At 30.6% G+C, this 25770-nt stretch overlaps 1 protein-coding gene across 1 annotated transcript in view; it reads left to right on the forward strand.

The window, feature by feature from the left end:
* LOC126771828 (rap1 GTPase-activating protein 1) overlaps window positions 1-25770 on the forward strand; it is a 296244-nt gene that overhangs the window by 89213 nt on the left and 181261 nt on the right. The window contains exon 2 of the mRNA XM_050491952.1: window positions 7633-7808. Within this exon, the coding sequence (XP_050347909.1) occupies window positions 7735-7808 (74 nt within the window). The 5' untranslated portion in view covers window positions 7633-7734. The remainder of the gene's footprint in view (window positions 1-7632; window positions 7809-25770) is intronic.

The raw sequence follows: 25770 nt of genomic DNA on the forward strand, positions 1-25770 counted from the left end.
TTTTTTTGGGCGCATCTGCCATTAAGGGAGGGGTTTGCCCATACTCGCCGCGCTGGGCAGGCGTGTTGGCGAGCGCAGTCCCCTACTGCGCTCGCCAACACGCCTGGCGGTAAGATGTTTATGGGAGGGGGGACGCTGCTGCCCATCCCCCCTTTTCCCCGTCCCTCAGTCGCCTCTTACGACACCCACGGGATGAGATTGGGGGAGTACTATTCTAAGCCGGTACTCCACGGACAATTGCACAACCTGGGAATAAAACGATCGCCTCCAGGTTATTTCAAATAAAAAAAAAGCTGTATATAATTTGACTATTGTTGTATATTACTTATTGTAAAGGATGAGATATTAAAAAAAAAAACGTTAAGTTTCTTTCGCCGGTTCTTCCCAGATCTGAGGTGTTTATATCCAAACCGTTGGTAGATTTATGACAATCAATAAGGAAATGTAACGCTTCTATATTGAATAAAGATTTTTGACTTTGAATTTTGATATAGCAACGACTATCGTTTGGCACTTCCAGTTAATATTATTTTATGTATCTACCCTCTAACAAAAAAGTAAAATTTATTTTATAATATTTCACTTGTAATAACTGTTATTAGAAAAAAATACGAATTAAATATTATACAATAGTATATTAAATAAAACCGAAAAAATATATATTTGCCTACTATTAATTTTTTAGTATTTATTGACAAAATCCTAAATCGCGCTATTATTGTTTTGTCATTTGTTACATATTAGAATTGTATGTTTCTTACCTATTAGTGGGGGTCCTGGTCTCCTCGGTAAGTCGTATATACGTGTCAAAGCGTATATACGACATGAGATGATTCCACTTTGACCAAGTCATGAAAAAAAAGTGGTGATCATTTCAACCGCAGGGGCCAATTTGACACCTTTTTTTAATTAATTCACTATACTACAACTTTTTTTTTCTAATTCCTTAGGAATTTCATAGGATTTCTTAGAAATAATTCATTTACGTTATATATGCATGCAATATATTATGTATTTTACACCAGTTTAAAACTTTGAAAGCAGTTTCTAAACAAAGGTCGCATAGCAAAAACTTTAGCCATTGATATCGAGCAACGGACGAATTATACGAGAAATTATTGTGTTCCAAAAATTATATTCATACATAAATGTCTATAATGTATTAATATACATTAATGTCTATAATGTATTAATATACATTATAGACATTAATATGTATATCATAGTTTATAAACATAATAACAGTGTATATTTAAACTGCAAAACCTGAATCTGCTTCTTGGGGTAAAATTTTAGAGTACATTCCAATGAAATATAAATGAAATAAAAGGTTGATTGATATCTAGGTCGTAGATTTCCGGTCTCCTAAGGCCTATTCAGCGCCAAGCAAAAATTGTAAATACAAATTGAACACATTAAAATTCAATTTTACTGACTTAAACCCAGTCTTCGGTAAGGATTCCCATATTCTACACACTGGACCATGACGGCTAGCCATTATAATCTTACGAATATAATCACACGTGCCGTTTGTCTTCTAAGCTTCATTATTACTTTTCGCGCGTGTTTATTGATATTACCTCAAACCAGTTGTCGTCATTTATTTTATTATCTATACTATTGTATTGAGTATTCATTCTTCGTTCCCACGTTTGTCTCATCTATATTCTCATGTTGATAATTTTTTTTCTCTCATCTTGAATTAGGTGATAATGTTTAATTCATGTATTGCTATGGTGGATATAAAGGCCACATTCTGAGGTTGTGGGTTCAAATCCCACCGAACACAATATATCAGTAGCAGTCCAAAGTTATAAAGTTTGGCAAAAAGTTAGGAAGTGTTACGATCCCTTTTTTTCCCCCCACGGGAACAGGGGGGTGGTATGTGGAGCTCGCCGGTGTCCAAGGCGCCGAGTGCACCCCGAACATAGGAATACCCACTAAAACACCATTACAATACAATCCTCTGCCATCCCATTTTAAAAACATTTTGATTTTAAAGTGGCGATGGAACTTTCAATACCTTTTGATAAATAAGACTTATTAAGAATAAGCTATAAGGGGTATACCTAGTAGAGTAATTTTAAAAGTCAGTGATACCGACAGTATATTAATTAATATTTGAGTTGGTACGAGTTAGTACCCAATGTGTAATTGTATGATATAAGCTTTATATCTTATGTTACATTAATATTTAGACATAATTATGTGATATCATTTATTTTTGTACCACACTGTAACAAATAATATATAAACAAATAAATTCAAAATAAACTTTACAAGTAGTTTCTTAGAAGCTTTTTGAATCGTCATTTTACAGCATTAAGTATAAATAAAGCTTTCAAAAGTTTTAGGTTCTTCTGAAAAGAATCGAGATATATACATAGATATATCATATTACAATTTATTTATTATTTGCTTACAATAAAATTTTGTAAATCAACAAACTTCTAAAATAAACAAATATATATAAAAGCCATATATCTTCTGACTGTTAATACTTTTTAAGACTGTGATTTTATAGATTTATAACAATTACATACTTATCTATTATGTCCTGTGTACTGTCCCTAAAACTGTTTAGATGAAATAAAATTAAATTACACTATTCATGGGTTTTTCTTTGTATCAAGACCTTAAAATAATTGTTAAAAAATAAAATTAAAATTTTTTTTAAAATATGACATGTTTTAAATATATGAATATGTGTATTCAATAAAACATTAAAACAATTTAGAATCACGCCATCGAAATTTTCGCTCGCGCTCTATAAATACAACCCGTTTCAGGTGGTAGATAGAGAGGACCGTACCTACATAGTTAGCCGGTATGTGATTGGGTCGGCTTAATATGTCTGCTGTATCGGGATGATCTTTGCTGTCGATCATCAAGTATATTTTCGCCAAGCAATGACATATATTACTGTGTTAAATGTATCTGAAACTACACAATTTATATTTAATACAGTACAAGGAGGTCTTAGAAATATTGAGCTACTAGTGTAGAAATTTGTCTGTCTCACTTTTTTATTTAAATTTTAGGCAGACGGGCAAATGTCTACCTGATGGTAAGTGATCCACACCGCACATAGACAAAGGCTCTTTAAGAAATATTAACCTTAAAATATTAAATATAATCATATGGTGCGAAGCGCTTTTTGTTGGAACGTACAATTCATATAGAATTATATAAAGAAAGTAAAAATAAGTCATTAATTCGTTTTTTTAGTAAAATTGCTTGCGGAAATCTGTTGGACGATATAAAAATAATGCATGGGGTTACGAGTACTACATTCTTTATGGCCAGATTTTCAATGTCCAAATATTTTACAATGCATCTCAAACTGTAATATTTTTTAAACTGTAATATTCTTGTTCTTGCTTAATCTTGCTATTGGACGTACATTTACTTAACCTGAAAAAATGATACAATTATATTATATAAATACAGAATTATTAAAAAATATCTTGGATATCTTATCGAAATAATTAGTATTAAGTTCTGATATCACTTGGCATAACTATAATGTTATTATATACTGAATTATATGTGCATGTATACATGTATGAGTTGATATTATCAATCATAAAGAGGAGCGCGCCTAATAAGAGAACTAACTAACTATGTTAATAGACTGAATTGGAACAAATATTATCAATTTTTTTATAGGCAATAAATAAAACCATTATTCATTATACAATTTTCTCTGATAAGGAGGTTTTTAGAGCTCATTCTACCACGCTACTCCAATGGGATTAGACACATACTGATTTCTTTACGACGTTTTTATTTCCCAAAAAAAACGAATTCAATTAAAATTAATATTATTGTATGTATCTACCCTCAAACAAAAATGTAAACATTTATTTTATAAAATTTCACTTGTAATAACTGTTATTAGAAAAAAGTACGAATTAAATATTATACAATAGTATATTAAATAAAACCGAAAAAATATATATTTGCATACTATTAATTTTTTAGTATTTATTGACAAAATCCTAAATCGCGCTATTATTGTTTTGTCATTTGTAACATATTAGAATTGTATGTTTCTTACCGATTAGTGGGTGTCCAGCTCTCCACGGTAAGACGTAATGCGTCTTGAGATAAAATTGTTGATGACTTTAGACCAAATCATGAAAAAAAGTTTGAAAATAGTAAATGTGAGCTGCAAGGGCAGATTTAAAGAGGGCTCAGGGAGAGGTTAGCGCCGAACTGTCTTCCTTGTCCTTGTAGTCGAGAGTTCAGTTTACTGTTCTCACCTTCACCGCAGGAGAGCGACTTTGACACCTATTTTTTTTTAATTAATCCGTATTCATATATTTCAGTATTCCATACGAGTATAAAACTAAGTTTTATCAGTTTCCTAAACAAACGTCGCATAGCAAAAACTTTAGCGATTGATATCGAGCAAGGGACGAATTATACGAGAAATAATTATGTTCCACAAATTATATTCATATATAAAATATCCTTAATGTATAACAGACTGTATTAACACAATAATAGTGTAAATTTAAACTGCAAAACCTGTATCTGCTTCTTGAGATAAAATTTTAGAGTACATTCCAATGAAATATAAATTCTTTGGAAATACATCAATGCGGGTTGATTGATATATAAGTCGTAGATTTTAGGGTTCCTAAAGCCTATTCAGTGCCAAGCAAGAGATTGTAATTACAAATTAAAAACATTAAATTCAGTTTTACTGACTTAAACCCCCAACCTTCGGTAAGGATTCCCATATTCTAAACACTGGACATCACGGCTCGCCATTATAATCTTACGAATATAATCACACGTGCCGTTTGTCTTCTAAGTTTCATAATTACTTTTCGCGCGTGTTTATTGATATTACCTCAAACCAATTGTCGTTATTTATATTTATTTTCTATACTATTGTATTAAACATTCATTCTTCGTTCCTATGTTTGTCTCATCTATATTCTAATGTTGATAATATTTTTTTCTCTCATCATTAATTAGGGTTATAGGTGATCATGTTTAATTCACGCATTGCTCTGGTGGATAGCTTATAAAGACTAGATTCTGAGGTTCTGGGTTCAAATCCCGCTGTACCCAATATATCAATAGCAGAAAAAAAGTTACAAAGTTTGGGAAAATTGAAGAAGTTTTACAATCCCGTGCCTAGAAAAACATATAATTATAGTATATTATAGTATATTTATATATGTATATACTACATGTATACAACATTAATATTACTTAACATTATATTTTGGAATTATACGAACACATGAAAGCATACATTAATTACCTACACAAAAGAGACGCAGGTATGAGAATAGCGTTATTATATTTACGAGAAAGAAAAATGATATTGTAACATGCGTTCATCAATTTTATTTTCTTCTAATGTATTAAATATATTATAAGTTCCATATTGTATGTATATACTTTTTGGTAGTTATTTAGAATAAAATGCATTAAATTAAAAATTTATTATTATTGTATTTATATTTAGGAGCTCTTGGGATTGGGAAGGAAACAATCGCTCTCTGTCCATTTCTTTGTCATATTGAAAACTGGTACTAATCAATAGCAACAATAATAATAGAAAAGGCGATTTCCTTTCGCCTGTTTGACGTTTCAGTATATTTTTATCCCAATTGGTATTACTTTGCTTTGGTAGTTTTAAAACTTCTACGTCGAAAAAATAAATTTCAATTTGAATTGACGTTACGTAACACATATGTTGTTATGTTTAGCCATTAATATTATGCATTGTCTTGTTTTATTTGTTATCTTAAAACAATAATATTATTTAAGTGCAATGTAGAAAATAACGCAACCTTGCGTGTTTATAGTAGAGCTCTATAGGTGGACCGCCTTCTTAATTGCGATGGTGACACTCTGAGATGACTCGATTAATAGAACACTTGGTCCGTAGGTTGTTGTTTAACCCAAAGCTTAAGTTGTAAGAACCGTAAAATGTTTAGTATTGAAAAGGTTTACTTGACTTAAGTTAAGATATCTTTAAATGTGACATGAATATCAAGCACCATGGAATACATTCCAAAATTAAAACAAAAAAGCATTTTTACCCTCGGAGATAAATTTACACGGAGTATTTATTAATTACAGAAGTAAAGTTAGACAACGAAAACATCCCCAAACGGATATTTTAAACACTTGTTTCAATGATTTAATACACATAATAAGCAAATGCCCAAACAACCAAAAAAATCCTGTTGCGCTCCCCCAAGTCCAGTTCAGCATGTCAACACACCGCCCATATTTTAAAAAAGGAGTCAAGACTTCTACGTCAGTGGTTTCGGGTGCTACGCACCACACTTTCCTCATCAAACAGCGCTGTGCCCTCTGATGCTAGATCCATACTATCAAGTACTTCACGTCAAACCAATAATTAGTGCATTTTACGAATACACTCCCCGCGTAGAAACGGACTCCTACGCATAATAGATCGAAAATTCAATATATACTAAGGGCATTTGAAAACTTCGATACTGCGTTTTAGAAAGCATAGAGAAAAAATTGACAAATATTATATTGTTATGACGTCACCAAGGGTCTATAGCAGGTAGTTAGGCAGGCAACAACAAAGAAATGAAATAACAATGTCAGTAAGTAAGCAAAGCGGAACTGATTATCAAATCCGTCCGACGTTTAAACCCTCGTTGAAACAAAAAAAAACTACAATGAATCCAAATACAGCAAAAACGTATTACTAATTGAAATTAGTTCTAAAATTATAAACAGCTAAAGACATGAAAGTTAAATTAAAGGTAAATACATATATTCCATCGACCTAAAGTCATTAAGCCTCCAGAATTTATTGCGTTTGTAAAACGATATTGTAGTAAAGTAGAAACGGGAAAGTATTGCAATTAATTATAGTGATCGAGGGAATTCAAGTGAATTTATTATGCTCGAGTAAATCAATTAAAAATACCTAATGATAGGGCTGGAATTATATTACATTGTGTATTTGAGCTTGAAGTAAAGGCAGCAAGTTAACTAACGCGTCAAAACTAAGCGTATAAAGGATTAGGCCTCAACACATAATGACTGAGAGAGAGAGCAATGAGAATCCCTAATTTAAATTTAAATTTAAAAGCTGTAATATAAGCTGGCTATACAAAATCTTTCTCCACAAACTTTATATAAATTAAATCGATTAACTGAAACCTCGTAAAATAAGCTGTTGGAAATAAATTCATTTTTAGTATAATGTATTTCTTTTTAAAATCGATTATTGAAATTTTCAAATTTAATTTAAGATAGCTGAGTGGTTAGATTACATCAATTTTAACCGAAGTTTGCAGGTTCAAATTCGGGCAAGCACCGATTAATTTCCATGCCTTTATTCTTTTTTTAATTGTTTTTATTTATTTATTTTTCACCACCACCCGGCATTGTAGTAGCATGGTGGACTAAACCTTATATTGCCGCGTCAGTTAAGCAGTTACCGGCTTTATGAAAAAATATTATTTTCGAGACAAACTATAATTGCAATAAATTATTTTTCTCTTATTTATTGACAGACGCATTAGCAACACAACCAATAAGGTTTTAATACACAAGAATTATTAAACACACTCATTAAAGAATTGATCAATCATTTAAAAAATACAATTTTTGTTACAGATAATCTCATATATATCAAGAATGCATCAAGATTAGAAGTTTAAATGAAGTGTAGTGTCAAGTGTACGATTGAATTTAATCATTGTCATGTGATCATCTAAAATGTTAAAAATACAAATGTTAGAATCAATCGTCAGTAATGAGGCTGATGAAAACCAGGAGCCGCAGCAAAATGGGTAAGAAATGTTATTTATTTTAAGTATATATGGAAAAAACTCAACGAATCAATTTACTTGGTTTGTTTCCTATGAAATAGTTGGATACAATTTTTTTGCAACTGTTTATTATAGGAGCTTACCAACGATCGCAATAATTTGTAATAATTTCCTGTTGAAAACTTACGGTACTTACGTAATTTTTTGTTAGCAATGCATATTGACAACGCAAAAGTCGCTAATTTTTCGTTTGTGAAGACAGCGCAGCTATAAATTAGATATTTATTTTTTTTATATTCGCCGGGAGGGCAAATGACTCTACTCCACCTGATGGTAAGTGGTAGTAGAGTCCAAACGCGACGACGGCCAGTACAGACGGGAAAAACGTTCTGCACTAGCCGCCTTCGCCTTGCCGGTCCGCAAGATGCCTCTTCACGCCTCGTTTGAAGGAACCCGGGTTGTAAGAGGAGGGGAACACGTGAGCTGGTAAGGAATTCCATTTTTTGGAAGTGCGACAAAGAAAGGAGTTGCCAAATTTCTTTGTTCGAGATGTAATTGATGTCACAGTTAGGCGGTGACATCGAGAACCAGCTCGCGTGGACTTAAGAAGGAAGGGGGAAGCAAGAATTAGAGAGAATAATTCCTCAGAGCACTCGCCGTGATACAGTCGATAGAAAGCGCTTAGTGCTGCTATCTCACGACGCAATTGTAAAGGTTCAAGGGTGTTTGTGACCTTTACGTCGCCAAAAATGCGATTTGATGTAGATACATCAAAGCAAGTTTAACTGTTCTATGAATGTACAAATTACACTATTTATTATGAACAAGCTATTATACAAATATTTCAGGTCAAATAAAAAAAATATCTATTTTGTAAAATAATTTTACATTTTTATTTCTTAGTAATAATAAAATAACAATGTATTAAATCTCTCCTCCACCTTAAGATTTGTTATGATTGAGTATCTATGTAATCGGTATTTATAGTGTTGAATTATAAATATATTATGAAATACGTGTACGAATACATATTGTAAAAATGAGAAATTTCCTTAAAACAATATTATAAAATAAATGATATAAACATTTACGAACTAACGATAAGATTTGAAATTAAAATATTAGACGAAGCTAAGATTAATTTCTATATATATATATATAGAATACACACGTGTTTCTTTTTATTTTATTTGTTTTATTGTGCATAAGGATACGGAGTAAATAAAATAGAATAACGTACAAAGTTTCTGTTAACCAGTTTCAGCCAGTTTCGATTAGAAAATTCAGTTTCGTTCTATTTTCAAGATAAGCCTCTACTTGGTTTATATAACATGAAGTTACTTTAAATATTTTTTAACTTGGCAAGTGAAACAGCTGCCGTGGGAGTTGGCAATTGAACTAAAATTTAAATTCACCTAATAGTTACGTTTTATTTGTATTTACTTTGTACATTGATTAATGATAACAATTTAAATATTGCTTATTTTAAAACATCGTACAGAGTACATCGTACATCGGACAATATGTTCTTAAGTATGTATCTAATATATAATATAATGAATCCTAGCTAATATTATAAGCACAAGAGTGAGATTGTTTATTGTTGACGCTTTCACGTCTTAACTACTCGATAGTTTGATCGAATTACGCAACAGATCATCATGAAATTTTGCTATTACGTTGACAGAGGTACAGAAAAGCCTTACGGTACCAAACACTGACCTCACAAACGGGCGAGGCTGAGGGCGGAAACTAGCATCACAAAAATGAAATAGTCTAAATAATAATATGAAAGCTAAATTCTTTGGAGGAGTAGATAGTGGGATTGGATTATCTTAATCTTTAACAATGCCCATGTAGCGCGTTAGTCTGTCTGCTTTAAAGGTAAACATGACGTATCACGAATACAAATGGCGCAACTAATACTTTTTAAGTACCTTAACTTTTATGTTTTTAAGCCTTTGAACGCTTTTATTTCAAATATTAATATAGTTTTACATAAGTTCCTAAAGGTATTATTAGCACCTATTTCTAAAAGGATATCCAAGACAAAATTAAGTAACAAAGGCTAAGGAAAATTAAGTAGGACATTAATCACGTAAGTAAATCCTGATTCGCTTACCTATGTTCTATTTCTTCTAACGCAATTTATTATTGATCTCGGCGTAGGACTCACCGGCGCCACTAAGATTATTTTTATACAAGAAACGTAGCCTTATTCTTGGACATATCTATACGAGTAAAAAAAATATTATACATACTTCTATAGAGGTTTTATTACAAAGCAGGATGAAAACAGAGGTCGTATCTAAGTGGATGTTGCACATATTGATGATTGATTGATTTCTACTATTAAAATAACATTTTATGATTCTGAGCTTCCGTCCGTGGCTTTGCCGGCGAGTGCAGGGGGCGCAAGTGTTAGGCTGTGTGACGTCAGGATATACGCTATCTCAATTCCAAATTTCATCCAAACCCCTCCAGTCGTTATTGCGTATTTGAGTAACAAGCATTCAAACATTCAAAACTCACATTCATAATGTTATTAGTATGTAATGCCAAGAATCCCAAAGTATCGAATGGCTACAAGAAATTTCTCTATTGAATAAATCTACCATCTTTTGTTTTACTATTGTTTATTATTTTCAATTATAGAATATACTGCATTCAATGATTAAAAGAACATCGGTTTTAGTTCTTGTAAAGCAAAATGGTTGTAGGGCTAAGAAGAAAATTTTTATACATAGCAGAAAGAAATATAAGGATTAATATATACGAGAGTTCACGAATAATATATTGACAACGTAAGAGGCTTTCGGTATTATGAACCATGCCACGTATATAATATTATTTATTTATGTTTTGTTCATTGAATTGTTGTCTACAATTTTTACAACTTTATTAGTTACTATTGTTTGTTTCAAAAAAATTTATTTAGTGCTTGCTTTTCAGATTTCCTAAGCTGAATCATACATATATAAGATTTTTTTGTACTCATGGGTTATTAATATAAAAATATTGAAATGGAAAATTTCGATTATTTTTTCGGCTTTTCTTTCGATGATTCTTGAGATGGTATTTAAAGTAAAGCTGTACCAGCCTGTAAAGGTCCCCCCCTGCTAGCCTAAGGCCTCGTCTTCTCTCGCGAAATGTTTTGGAGTTTATTACACGCTGCTTCAACGCGCGCTTATGGATACATCTTTGGCAGATTTTCATCTAACATTTGGCAGATTTTGGCAGATTTTCAGCATTTTTTCTTCACTGTCAAGGACGAAACAAATTAAATGGTTATAGGTTTAATCCTGCCGTTTTAATCAACGTGCCATTTCGACTTTTATTTTATAAACTTATTTGAAAAATCGTTAATTAAATTATCATCGTATCGTCATTTTTATCTATAGACAAAGTTTTGTTACACAAGGGAAATCGCAAACTAATAAAAGTGCCTATGCTATAATGAGCTTAGATTGAAATTTGCAAAGTCCATTACTGACCCAGTTTGCTATCGGCATCACCTGCTAGCTAAGCACACTAGCCCAATAGCTTTGTTGTATTAACAACTTTTGGACATATAAATTATGGTGCTTAATAACTTTAAGCGACTAGTAATAGCGAAATAGAATAAAACTTACATTTAATTTACTTACAATAAAAAGTAGTTTGCTTAAACTTAAGCAACAGCCACACCCACCAAACTATATTGAAGCAGTGTGGTCGAATAACCTCCAAAGATTTCTGCGTAAAAATAGCCGAGACCTTTGTCCGATAGTGGGATATTTACGAACTGTTCAACTCAAATAAAATATATATATATATATATATATATATATATAAATATATATATATATATATATATATATATATATATATATATATATATATATATACAAATAGACTTTTACAAGTATTTAAGAATAAACCATGTTACTGTACTAACGCCCTACAAATATATATATAACAGGGAGATATATACATTTATGAGAAATGTATCTTTATTAACATCCTCAATCAAAGAAAACATTGTTTTCAAAATAAATCTAGTAAATTCAATGTTTTACCGTATTTTTATCTTTCTTCAATTTTTTTATGAATATTTGCGGTTATAGTAATAATGCCTAATGGTGAGCTATGATGAGGTCTATATTGTTGGAGCGCACTAGACTAGAAATTTCCCATTTACTATTCTATCGAAGTAACCCAAATTATACGGCGTATCTGTGTTCAGTAGAAATGCTGTAAGAGAATGCCCTTCCTACGCATTGGACTGTATATTTTAATTACTGACTGAGAGTAGAATAGGTGGTACCATCCAAAGAATTTGATAGAAAGACGTATCTGTAATATTTGTACATTATTAATTTTTCCTGTAATAAGTTTAATGTGTCACTGACCTCAACGGTAGGACCAATTTAGATGAATTTGTTCATGTGTATTGTGTGGATCCCTGAATGGTTTAGATTGCACCCGGTAGGTGGCGCTTCGATGCGGGTCTCAAGACTCCTTTTTTTTAAAAAAAAAAGTTTTAACTTATATTTTTATTTTACTTTATTTATTTATTAGATCACCAACAAAGTACACACAGATACATGATAGCACACAGTTCATAAAATAAAAAAAAGAAGTGGTACCTCAATTACAGGTGATAACTGCAGGAACAATAAGGCAACATTTACATTATAGCACAAAAAAATAAAATAAAAGACAAATCAAAATTTCAAGTTACAAAACAAAAACAAAACAATGAACAATAAATTAATAAAGTAAAATAATAACAGTAATGAAAACTAATATGGATAATTAAGTATGTATTACTTATTAAAGGCATTATGGACCTTCTAAATTTAAGTATATTGTTGGTAAAGATGTCTACATCCTTGCCCATGTCTACGCAATTATAGTTCCTTATTCCTATTTATAGTTGAACTATGTCCTAGGTTCGATTTTGAAGCTTTAGTTTTAAACAATTTACGCCTGTTCAAGCGTAAGCATTTTGTGGGCGCGGAGATACAAATAAGTGACAGTAGTTTTGGACGGTCCAAAATGCCATTATTCAGCTTATACATAAAAAGGCTATCCAGCAAGCGTCTTCGATCAGCAAGCGATTTCATTTTAAACTGTATTAACCTATATTTGCAGTTTGGTATTTTTTAGCCAACCCGTTTTTATAACATAGATGCCACAAGAAACGTTCCTGAACACTTTCTAATCTCTTGGAATAAACATAATAGAAGGGATTCCATACAACGCTGCAGTACTCCAGTCCGCTGCGGACAAAAGCATTATATAATGTAATTAGGGTGGTTGGGTTTTTTAAATCCTTACAATTACGCAATAAAAAACCTAAATTTCCTCCTCCTCCTCTAAAAACCCTCCTAAAGATTGTGTCGACTTGGAAATGGAAACGTATTTATGATCGTGATCTCGAAACTATGTTCTTGAAGCGTTGAATTTTTTAGTTTATATGATCTCTGTGAAATCGTTTTGAGTCTATTGAAGCACACCAAGCTACACTTATCAACATTAAGACATGAAATGAAACATGATAAAAAATATGAATAAAAAAACACACAAACACACTGATAGACGGCCCTTACTTAACTATACGAGAAGTTAAGTAAGGACCATTACTTCTAACATATAGGCCATAAAACCGCCGTGAAACTAAGATCAAAACAAATAGATTTTTTCATTTGCAAGTCACAAATATCTGTAAGAAATTGAATCGTAAAAAGATAATGAAAACCCGAGTTTCTAGTCAAGACGTCGCCTTTAGACTTAGCTGAGAACAAGTGCTTCCTCGTAAACAAGTTGGCAAATCCCCAAATCTATACTTGTTATTTATTTTATATTTATTCATAGATAGATGGTGATAAGTCAAGACAACGATACTATATGAATTATATTATTCTATTTATTTATAAACGTTTCGAGAATATATCAATTATATGAGAACATTAATTGGTTTCATCCATTATATGTGCTGATTCTCCTCTCCTCCTGCGGTCCTGCTGGATTGCCATTCCAACGGCGAGTGAGATAAAAGACAAGATTTAAAAAGTAAAATCTAAAAGGTCACATTGTATACTACAGTATCGATGCTTGGAACTGCTTTGAAAATGTGTCGAAATGAATTTTAGTCATATTACATTAACTGATAATGTTCGGTTACACAGATAAATAGAGCAGAGCCAAGCCAATTTCGCAACAGCAGTTACTTGCTAAGCATCTGCCAGGATAAAGTATCCTCACAGTTACATAGCAAGTGGGTAAATATGACCGATTACCCATTGGCTTACTGAGTATACACGGACCTCGATACTTATCGAATTAACTAATAGTTTTATAGCGTAGATTTGTAAAAACTTTGATAGCGCGATTTAGAAAATCTTCATTATGGATTCATAATTTTAATATAAGTATAAAGTTGACAATTTCAAACTCGCAGATCATTTTTATTTCTATTTAAAGTAAATTAAAAAAATCACGTGTATTATTTATGATAATGTCACCTACTTACTATAATTTATATTTACACACGTAAAAGGCGATGTTTTGCATTTATATCAATTATCATCGAATTATTAATTACGGACACGAATTGGTAATTTGTCATATTGACACCCACTTGCCAGACACAATTTGAATAGAACCTTTTACACTCCTCTAGTGTGTTCATTGAGAAGCATTCAAAAAACATTTCACAGGATAATGATCCATATTATCAAAGATTAGCAGCACTATTCGTTTGCGTATAAATATATATAAAAGCGAATTTACTTACTACATCTATATACTGTTACGATTGCAATATTGCGACGGTTACTCCACGGTGTATGGCGATTCCGTTTAAGTAAACGGACCGTGAAACTAGGTGCCTGGAAAAAAATACTTTCGTTCATATATTTAATACGTGATTATGGTAATTTGTATTAGCGATTTTAACGCTTCGAGATTGTATTAGACATATTTTTTTTAAATATATTTTTGTTATAACTGTATACCTAAACTTTAAAATATATGTCGTGGTTCTTTTAGATGTGGTTTTATATTTCAAATTTAGTCATTGAATAAAATCTATATATGTTTGTATATTTATTAAGCTTTATTAAAAGTATATTTAATGCTCCGCAATATGATAGTCGCAGATTCAATTAGAGAAATACCTTGTACTTTCTTAGTAATTTTGAACACGTCGTGCCCTAGTACAAACTTAAGACTTAATTGAAAGCTAATTTGTTATTTTATTTGCTAGATAGCATAATATAAACTAATATTGTGTGACGGTTCCTGGAAAACGATTTGTCTGAATAATCAACATGTCCACGATGATTATTTCCGTCCGTTTATAAAATAATAACTGGTAATAAATAATGGCGATTCCGTTTAAGTAACCCGGACCGTGATACTAGGTGCTTGGAAAAAATACTTTCGTTAATAATAAGTACCTTTATTAAATTTTTTTTATCATCAATTTTTGAAATATTCGTGTGATATCGTTGTCCTGACTTATCGCCACCAATAACTTTCCCTTTTAACCTTTGACAAAGGTATAACCTGTCAAAGCAATGTCACTTTATCCCAAATCACAGCGAAGTATCGTTTACAAGAAAGATCTTATATTTCCAGTGTAGCTGGACCCACGATTACGTGTATAATTTCATGAAACTAAAACAAGTTAAAGACATTCAGGGTTCAGGATATTCTGGTACAATTATTACAATGTTATTTTCACTTGTATAACGGATACCTTAATAAAAGTTTGCGTTTGTGAGTTTTTGTTTAATCATTATTATAAGACAGGTTTTATTTGAAACATAACTTTTATAAAGGTTTTTTTTAAATAAATAAGATTATATGGTATTAAAAAAAAGACTCATTGTTGTCATACCATTACAAAAAAACATTAATGATTTCGAGTCGTCCATAGAAATTGCTGTACCCTTAAGAAATTGTTTTGATATGTAAACAATTTGTTAAGAGTTAGATATACAAATAGTTTGTTCCTTTAGAATTCAAGGGATATACATAGGAATTTAATTTTTTAGGGTATATTATTATATAGTATTGCCTATTTTCATATATTAACTAATACCTGTTCTTACTTAAAGTGTGTGTAACTACTTCTGCTTCTATTTATTGGTAGAGTTGTGTAAATCCACCCGGCTAGGTATCACCGACTCATCACATATTCTACCGTAAAAAGCAATACATAATATTGTTCTGTTCCGGTTTGAAGGGAGAGTGTGTCAGTGTTCAGTGCAGCCTTTGTATTATATCAGGGTATAAGCTAACTCTATAACAAGTTTCATCCCAATCCTTTTAGAAGTTATTGCGTGAAAGAGTAACAAAGATCCATCGACCCATCCTCACATACTTGCACGTTTATAATATTATTAGGATATTTTATGTCGTTTTTATTCAATATGAAAATAATTAATATACATGGCTGGCGAGGTCCATATTTACTTACAAACTACAAAATTAACGATTGTATTTCGAACACATTTAAAATTTATTAGATACTTACTTCTAAGAGAAGTAAAACTTAAGTTCAAAGTATGTATTGACTTTGGATAATGGGACACGAAGCGAAATGCTAAAACTCTGAGTTTATATAGACGAGCTGCTTATCTTGAATTTTGGTACCTTTCTGACTTTAGAAAATTAAAAATTTCCATGTATATTTTTGCGATAAAAATCAAAAAGGTAAAAACAAAAAGGTAACTTTTTTTAAAACATACAGAATACTGTATATACTGTCTATTACGCTTTCACGGCTAAACGACTGATTATCAATTTTAATGTTATTTTTGTACCTAGCACCTGACCTCCTCCCCAACACGTAGGCGAAACCGCGGGCGAAACTAGTCGTTTATATAAATATAAGATAATTTAATGAGATAAGTAGTTATTGTGTGATATTATTTGTCTCAAATTTGCATATAAAAAGCTCTTTCTAAAGGTATCTTATCTCTGTCAAACAGACTTAGAAAAAAAAGTATCTGTACAAAAACCTAATTCATCCTTTCAATATAAAATTAGACTTTGAAAAGCTTTTTCTTGCTAAAGAATATATTATCTTGTCTACTATAATTGAGTTTCGAGTCTTTTCTTCTATTAGCTTTGCTACTGTAACATTCTACTCATGAATAAAGTTTCAAGATTAATTCAGCAACTTAAATCAATTTACGAAAATAATCAATTTTTAGCTAATGTAAACTAAAATAATTATATAGTGCACATATACTAATATAAAGATAATATAATCTTAACGCCATCTACTAGGTATTCATTAAAGTACTATCGATTTTATCAACTGACTTAGTAGTTCTTCTAATATCTAATAGATGGCGCTATGATGAAAACTATATGATTATAACTACAAATATATTTAAGCTAGTTGTAGTTTATTATAATATTTATGGTGACTAAAGGAAATCTAAGCAGTTTTATTGAGCATTTCTTTATCTTCATCTAATATCTTAAAATCCTGCATCGTTTATATATGTACATATATGTCATGTATTGACTAAGCCACAGAGTAAACTTAACAAGAAGATTTAAAATAGAGGAAACTTAGATTTGTAATGTCGAGTACAATATGAAAGGAATTTGCGAAATTTTGAATGTAAGGGGGAGGGACATCCTTAATCTTTATGTTCATCCGGTTGACTCGTTTACGGCTTAATTCTTTTCAGCATATCAAGATGAATATGTTTATAAAAGTTTTTTGGATCGTATACCTACTTTAAATATTGTCTTGTTTTACCTTCGTCCAGCGGGCGAAATAACGTTTCAAAATTATATTACCTAGTGGGAAGGTATTTTGAGAAATAGATTATAATTTATCATCATTTTTTTATCAAAATAAATGCATATACGATTGCTGTTTATTTACTTTTAACCGAAATTTATTTAGGTTAAAACATTACTGACATTTGATAATAATGTTTTTTTCTATTTGTAAAAAAAAAAGTTCAGTAATTATTATTATTTAAACTATTTTAAATTTTATCAATAAAAAAAATAGTATAATCCACGAAATAAAAACAATTAGGTACATCTGGAATTACAATGATGAGTTATTGAAAAAGTTCATAAACTGATAGATGTGCCGGTTCAATGATTCATAACTTAATTTCCTACATTCTAATAAATTGAACATCTGCTTAAGAAATTGAAGAATAACCATTATTCACGCTTGATAAAAAGTAAGTATAAGACTTGCCAATTAATTCTTATAGTAAATTCTATCAAGCATTAAGTCGTGTCAATAAAACTTGATATTGAATTTTAATGTTAGCTTAATACTACATTATATGTTAGAAGTGACAAAATAATAAATAATAGGAAAAAAAAACATGAAAAACCTGATTACAAATCAGTGAACCAAGTTCAAGACCCGATTTCTTTGATACTACTAGGATACCGCCGTTTCCTTTTCAAATTGCCAGCGATTAATTTGATAAAAGCGTGCAGAACAATGTGTTCCTTATTGAGAATACATAGACGATATGATTAAATATCATGCTTCGTAGTTAAACCATTACGTTCTTTAAATTACAAAAATCACTCCCACCTGGGAGCGCGTGGCATTCCGGTCCCTTTCCTGTTCAAGACCCTCATAATAAGGTGTTAAAGAAAAAAATGTCATACTTACATCCGAATTTGAAAACGACTCTTTTAAGCATATAGTACATTCCAAAGAACTGAGAATGTAGTAAAAGTGCCTTAAGCGATTAATGGCATTGTTTTTATTGTCATTAAGCTTTGACTTTGTTTTTTCGAATAAAAGTGATTCTCGTCTTTCGTTGATATATTTTGTGACAAAATCCTTCATAATCTGCCATTTTGACGTACACAATATTCTATATCTCTAATTTCACACGAATTAAATTATTAGGTAGCAGAGGTAGTCTAAAATAATAAAGTTGGTTGGTTTGGTTTTGGTAACTCGCAAATAGCCCTAAACATAAAAACAGACAGTAATTTTGTAATCAGTGACAGTCATGACGTACATTTTATTAACTTGTATAAAATATAAATTAATCGATAAAATCTGCAGTAAAAAAATATTAACTCCACACCTTTTCTTTCATCTATAAATAAACAAAACACATCTTATCTGTTAATGATATTTTAAATAAACTTACCAATTATAAAGTGATAATTAAATTTTTGCAAGATTTTATTTAACAAAAATAATGCTTACGTATCAATAATGTATAAGTCTTATTTGTATTTTTCTCATTTTATTTAAATAGCTATTTTTAATTTGTATTTGTAAATATTTAAGGTTTTAATGCATATAACTAAAATTTCTTATTATTATATAATCTTGTTATTCTTATATATCCTTATATATCTTGTTTATATATCTTGTTATATATCTTGTTTATATATTCTTTATATTCTATGTTGTCTTATATATCTTGTTTATATATTCTTATATATCTTGTTATATTGTATTGGAATTTATATTGCATTAGTTCCGCTTATAAAAACTATTTGATGCCATTTCTGATATGGTCTGTGGTGAAAACTCAAGAACAACTTTTTAACCAGTTTGTTTCCTTATAATTTAATAAGACGCGTGCCGGACACGAGCAATTGTTAATGTTCAAGAACTGTGACGCGTTAAATCAACTTTTTGCTGTTAGGAAAATAGTAGGGGCGCTACTGACTGTGACAATTATAAAAACTATATTTCGGAAGTGTATTTGGAATATGAGTGTTGTCCTGTAATTTGGGTCTAAGATTTAACAAATTTAATCATAATTTAGTAATAAATTAACAGACTTTAATTATTCTTCTAATATTTGATTAAAGTACAACAAAGTTTTCTTACAATTCTTCGCGCGGACTTTTATACTGTAGGGCTATTCTGTAAGAGCAAATTCGAAACTCACCGCAAAAATCGATCATGACATGTCAGAAAGAGATACGTAACATCAACCGTAAATCGGTTGTCAACTTTTCACGGATGAGTAAGAAAGTGAGTTCTTATTACTGTTCTTTATCAATACATTGTGAATCCTGAAATTCGTATAATTTTATTCAATTAAACACGATTTTTTGAGTTGTTACGTAGACCATAAAAACTTATTTATGAAATTATTGTTCCTTCTCTTTTAATCGGCAATCAATTTTTGTATCTTTGCTTTAAAGTCATAACAAAGTTCTTTATTATATACATATATTTTAATACATCACTGAAATCCTTATTAAATTGTGATAATTATTATTATTTTTTTATATAAATATGGCATATAGGCCACCTGATGGTAAGTGGTCACCAAACGCCCTTAGACATTGGCATTGTAAGAAATGTCAACCATCGCTTATGGCTATAATGCGCCACCAACCTTGGGAACTAAGATTTTATGTCCCTTGTGCCTGTAATTACACTGGCTCACTCACCCTTCAAACCGGAACACAACAATATCAAGTATTGCTGTTTTGCGGTAGAATATCTGATGAGTGGGTGGTACCTACCCAGACGAGCTTGCACAAAGCCCTACCACCAGTAGCAGTATTATACATAGCAGCAGTAGTAGTATTATACATAATCGAATGTTATTTTCTTTAATTATATTAAATAGTAATAAATATTATTAAAAAGATAATATGTAATCGTACATGTAAAAGTTGTATATGAATAATATAAAAAAGGTACGAAAGAGTGAAATATAGAAACATTTTCAACGTACGCAAAACAGCTTATTGGAGCGTTTATAGAGTTTCAAACGAAGCGTACAAAGTGTCAGTTTTTTTATTGTACGAGACACCCTTTGTTAAAATCGTATCATTTTATTTATGATAACGTGCCGTTTTTAAGGGTCATTTATTATTCTGTTAGGATTTAGTACACATTTAAAAAAAAACTCTTGTTAGTACGGTTACAGCTTTCACTAGATGTTATAAAAAAATACTGACGAGTAACGCTCTATTTTTTTCGCAATTTTTAGTATTCGTTGGTTCTTTTTTATACATTTAGCTTTATCAGTATACGTCATATTCTCTTATAAGTAAATATATATTTATTTATGTATGAGTCTAGCTTAGTAAGTTCTCACTTCTGTGCACACTAGATAGATTTCAAAAGAGATTTTAACATAATAAAAATAAAAATGTTTTATTCATACCGAAAATATGACATTAAATAAAATCTACATAATATTGATTTGGAAACTATTTCTATTAATTGACGAGCATGCGTCTAAGCTAGGCCGAGCCTTTATTCTAGACATGTCTTTTCAAGTACATACTACAAAGGGTACATTATGTGGCAAAAGTAGTTAGATCAATATCTGTAAAGTTTTATATACGGTTACTCAAATCTACCGTCAGCCAACTTATTTACAAAGGTTGACTAAACAAATATAGAACACATTTTTATTTATTTTTTATCGCAAAATAACAAACACTATATAGAATTTTATTTACGCAAAGCGGGCTTGTAACTGTATTAATTAAAATTATATACGCACTAATGTTACTTTCATAAGTTTTGATTACTTTCATAGTAATAATTTTCAAATATACTTTCATCGTATAGCTTTGTATGATTTTCATTTATAGCGCCATCGGCACCTACACGCCGACAATAGCAATTTATTCTGATTGCCTTAATTTATTCATTCGTTTGCGGCTGCGGCTAAACAAGTAACGCAAGCAAACCAACAATACGTTGAAACAAAAAATATTAAATAACCAAAACCAAACGGCAAGAGGCAAACAAAACGTTAGGATAAGCAAATAAACTTTTTTGTCCTTCCAGCTTATGAAAACAGATCTAAAATTATGAGTGCTGCTTACAACTTGGGGTGGACATGAGCTCTCATTCGAGACCATAAAGGGATTATAATGTATACGTTGGTTGATGAATTTATCAATCATATTGCTTATATGCGACATTGCCACAACGAAAATTGTAATTATTGTATGTTGATTCTTTAAAAAAATATGAAAAGCTCAATCTAATATGCTATAACGATTGAGTATAGAGTATTTCTTTAAGAGAACAAAAAATTAAATTATATTATTTTTAGCTGACTTAAAAATGGAATAAAGTCACAGCAATAGTTTTTGTCAAGTTTTTTTATGAGCTGTACTTTGTAGGTATCTTTGCTTAGGATAAATGGGTAAGTAACACAGTTACAGGTACAAAGGACAACATCTTAAGATATATAATTGGCATTGTATTGTAAGGCTTGGTCAATATTTTTTACGGTTCCAATCTCTTTGTGCAGAGGTTTTATCAATAGACCTATTTAATCGTCTGTCTTTTTACTACTCACAAATAATTTAAAAAAAAAAATTTAATAAAAAAAGCAAAAGGGAAAGTTTAATTTACGATTCATTTGTTTATATATTACTAATTACAATATTCAATAAACAACTTATATTTGATAACTGACATCTGCGTTTGGATATTACGTAAAAAAACGTTAGACAAAGACGGTAACAATATATTTGAGAACAGCCCCTTGTTTGTTTAATGGGGAGTACAGTGTATCAAAAAAAATATTTGCACTATTTTTGCAAAGAACAAATACATTTAACGGCGAAAATGAAGACCCATTGTTGTCTATTGAATTTTGTATTGCTAATTGGAATATGAAATGTGAATCGCATCAACCGGAGGCTATTTGACCCGCTACGTATTAAGTGGAATCAAAATTAAACAAAAAATGTTTATTTTGGAACAACGGAACTGTTATTTCAATCATGGATATATTCTATATGTCTTATGAAATACATTTTTAAAATGAATTTTCATATTTTTCGGTATTATTTGGAAATCGATTTAAAAAATATATTTTTTTGTGTATTATTTATATATATTGCTAGCAACTATATTAATCATGACTGCATGGAATTGATACCAAGTTTGCGTTCTCTGGGTAAAAATGGACCAAGTAAAGATTACTCTTTGGAGAATATATGATTACAACTTGTAATGTCATTACTGTAATTACTAATGTATTGTACAAAGCCCAAGTGAGACATTGCGTAATGAAAAAAAAACATCGGTACAATGCTACTAATTTAAAATGTCTTGAATTATGATAATCAAAGCAATTATAAATAAAACAAGTAACACTTTACAATACCACATAATACGAATGATTTTTTTAACAATATAAATAATTTAGGGTTATTTTTTTCTCACAATCAAAACAAAGGACACTTTTGTTATCTACCCTCCTTTTTAACACTTCAAAGGTTCTTGAATTAAAATGCTTCATTACATACAATATTTAATCATAGAATTATTCGTGTTAAGAAACAATAAAATCTAATATGTAGGTTTCAATATTGTTAAAGTTATTATTACTTTGTTAAATGTTGATTATTATTTTATTCAAACAAAAACGAAATGATCATAAGCAATATCATAATTTTATTAAAAACACCAAAACCTTGCCTTAAGTTCATAATAAAACATACGATAATTTTATTAAAAAAATATACAAATGTAAAAAATTGACGCGTCTGTCTGTGATTTCAAAAAAACTGCCTCTTTTTAAGTTAATATGGTTTACATTACATTATGTGCCTTACCAGCCATTTCAATAATTTCAATATATCATGTGTGTAATTCAAATAGGCATTATGTGCATTAAAATGTGCGATTTGAAAGGATTTTCGTCACAAAATGAATTCCACGCTAACTTTGTTGTGTGCTGTTGATGTTTTGAAGTACACGTCATATAAAAGGGTTCGTACAAAATCACTGTCACGGCCATTATAAAGTCTTACATATCACAGAACACAGAAGATGCTTACAAGATGAGCTGACAATCTCTTGAGGTTGAACAGTGTTCAGGAAGTTAGATTTAATATTCAAAGCTGGGATATATATTCAACAAATTAAACTTGGATTTATTACTCTGTTGCAAAATCATGGATTTTTTTTCTATAAAGAATAGAAAGGCGGACGAGCATATGGACCACCTGATGGTAAGTGGTCACCAACGCCCATAGACATTGGCATTGTAAGAAATGTTAACCATCACTTACATCACCAATGCGCCACCAACCTTGGGAACTAAGATGTTATGTCCCTTGTGCCTGTAATTACACTGGTTTACTCGCCCTTCAAACCGGAACACAACAATACCAAGTGCTGCTGTTTTGCGGTAGAATATCTGATGAGTGGGTGGTACCAAACCCAGACGAGCTTGCACAAAGCTCTACCACCAGTAATTATATTAGGATTACGTTACTATTGTTAGACTTAATAAAATTTCTATGTTCAAATATTAAGAGCGAATATTATTTTTTTTATATTTGTGTATAAATGATAAATAAAATAAATTTAGAGGTGACGAAGACATGTCTACACCACCGTTTTCTCATCTTGGTTTATTAATATGAAAAAATTATGGAAAAGAGCAAATTTAAAAACACGTTTTAGTTTATACTTTTTCAACGGGCGGACAACAACAAATGTCATAATGCAAATCAGATTTCACACAAAAGAGGCGCCGGCGCATTGTCATGCGAAGTGAATTTTTATACGTTCTTACAATGATAAACATGCCCCCTTCATTTTGTTTGTATGTTAAGTTAGTATAAATTTGATATCGAGCCGTATTTTTTAATGTTTTAAAATCGATTCAAAACCGTTGAAAATATGACAGTCTGGAAACAAATATTAAAATCACGACGTACGTTTTTATAGTAATAATAATTTTGAAAGATAAAATAAATGTAACAAATTGATTTATATATATATATATATATAAATGCTAAGGTAACTTCTTTCTGTTATGTTTTTACGACTAAGCCGCAGAATCTATTCGGATAAAATTCGATATGGAGATTGCTTTAATTCTGGGTAAGTGTGTAGTATTGTATACCCCTACGAGGGTAAAATATAAAGTATCATTTCCACGCGAAATAAGTTGGGAATAAAAGTAAAAAAAAATTATAAACAATTGCATTTTTTTATGATTATATGTACCCAAGCTTAACATAATTTGAGACAGAGTACCTAGTTTATGTACTATTTATCTAGATTTAACAGGTTTCTATATCAGAGTGTTTGTTATCTGATGGCGGACTAGTTTCATATTAATTTGATAATTAACTATTAAAAGGAAGCTGCCATCGCAAGATAGACTGGCGGCGAGTATTTTATGGGCACTATTAAATCTTAGATTGGATTAGATATATTGTTTCCGTTTTATTTACGAACTTCCTATTAAATTTTTTACACTATTTGCTAGGTGTTTGAAGATTTTATTCACATTGAACCAGTGCAGCTCTAACTGCTAATGATGTGCCGCTGACCTATTTCGGCATCGACGGTCATTAAATCAATACACACAAGCATATTCTAGTGCACAACTCTACGCACAAATTAAAGTGTCTTTCAAACCCGATGGGATGGACTTTTACGTGTGAGAATTTAAAAACAAGTAAACTTCCGATCCGACACGTAAAAATTCGAAATTTATTAATCTCTCAAATTAGTCGGGTCTTTCATATTTTCGTGAACATTTTTTATTTTAAAAATGTATCAAATATTTTTTAAATATAATGTCTAACACGTAATTTTTTAATAGGATATTCATATGAATTTAACTTAAACGATGCTATAAGAATCATCTAGTATTATTTGACAAAAACTATGAGTATATAACTTTCCTACGCGGGAGGAGTAGTAATGTTTCAAACGTAAGAAATCGCGTGGAGCGGCTAGTATTATTATAAAATAGATAAAACGGAACGACCGAATCTTTTTAAATGAAGCCTAAAATAGTTCATTTTCAACATTGCTCTAGACCTCTCGACCAGCATACGTCAAAACAGAATCAAAAAATCCAAAGGTCAGCAGAGGGCGCGCATTGTCGTATTTGATGAATAGCTGTCATATTCGAACTATCAGCTATACAAATGCAAATTTTATGATGTATGACTGTACACGTGCTTTTTGTTAATAAAAAAACGTGAAATTTTCTTTAATAGGGGT

This window comes from Nymphalis io, chromosome 11, assembly GCF_905147045.1.
Source record: "Nymphalis io chromosome 11, ilAglIoxx1.1, whole genome shotgun sequence".
In the NCBI taxonomy this organism is placed as follows: Eukaryota; Metazoa; Arthropoda; class Insecta; order Lepidoptera; family Nymphalidae; genus Nymphalis; species Nymphalis io.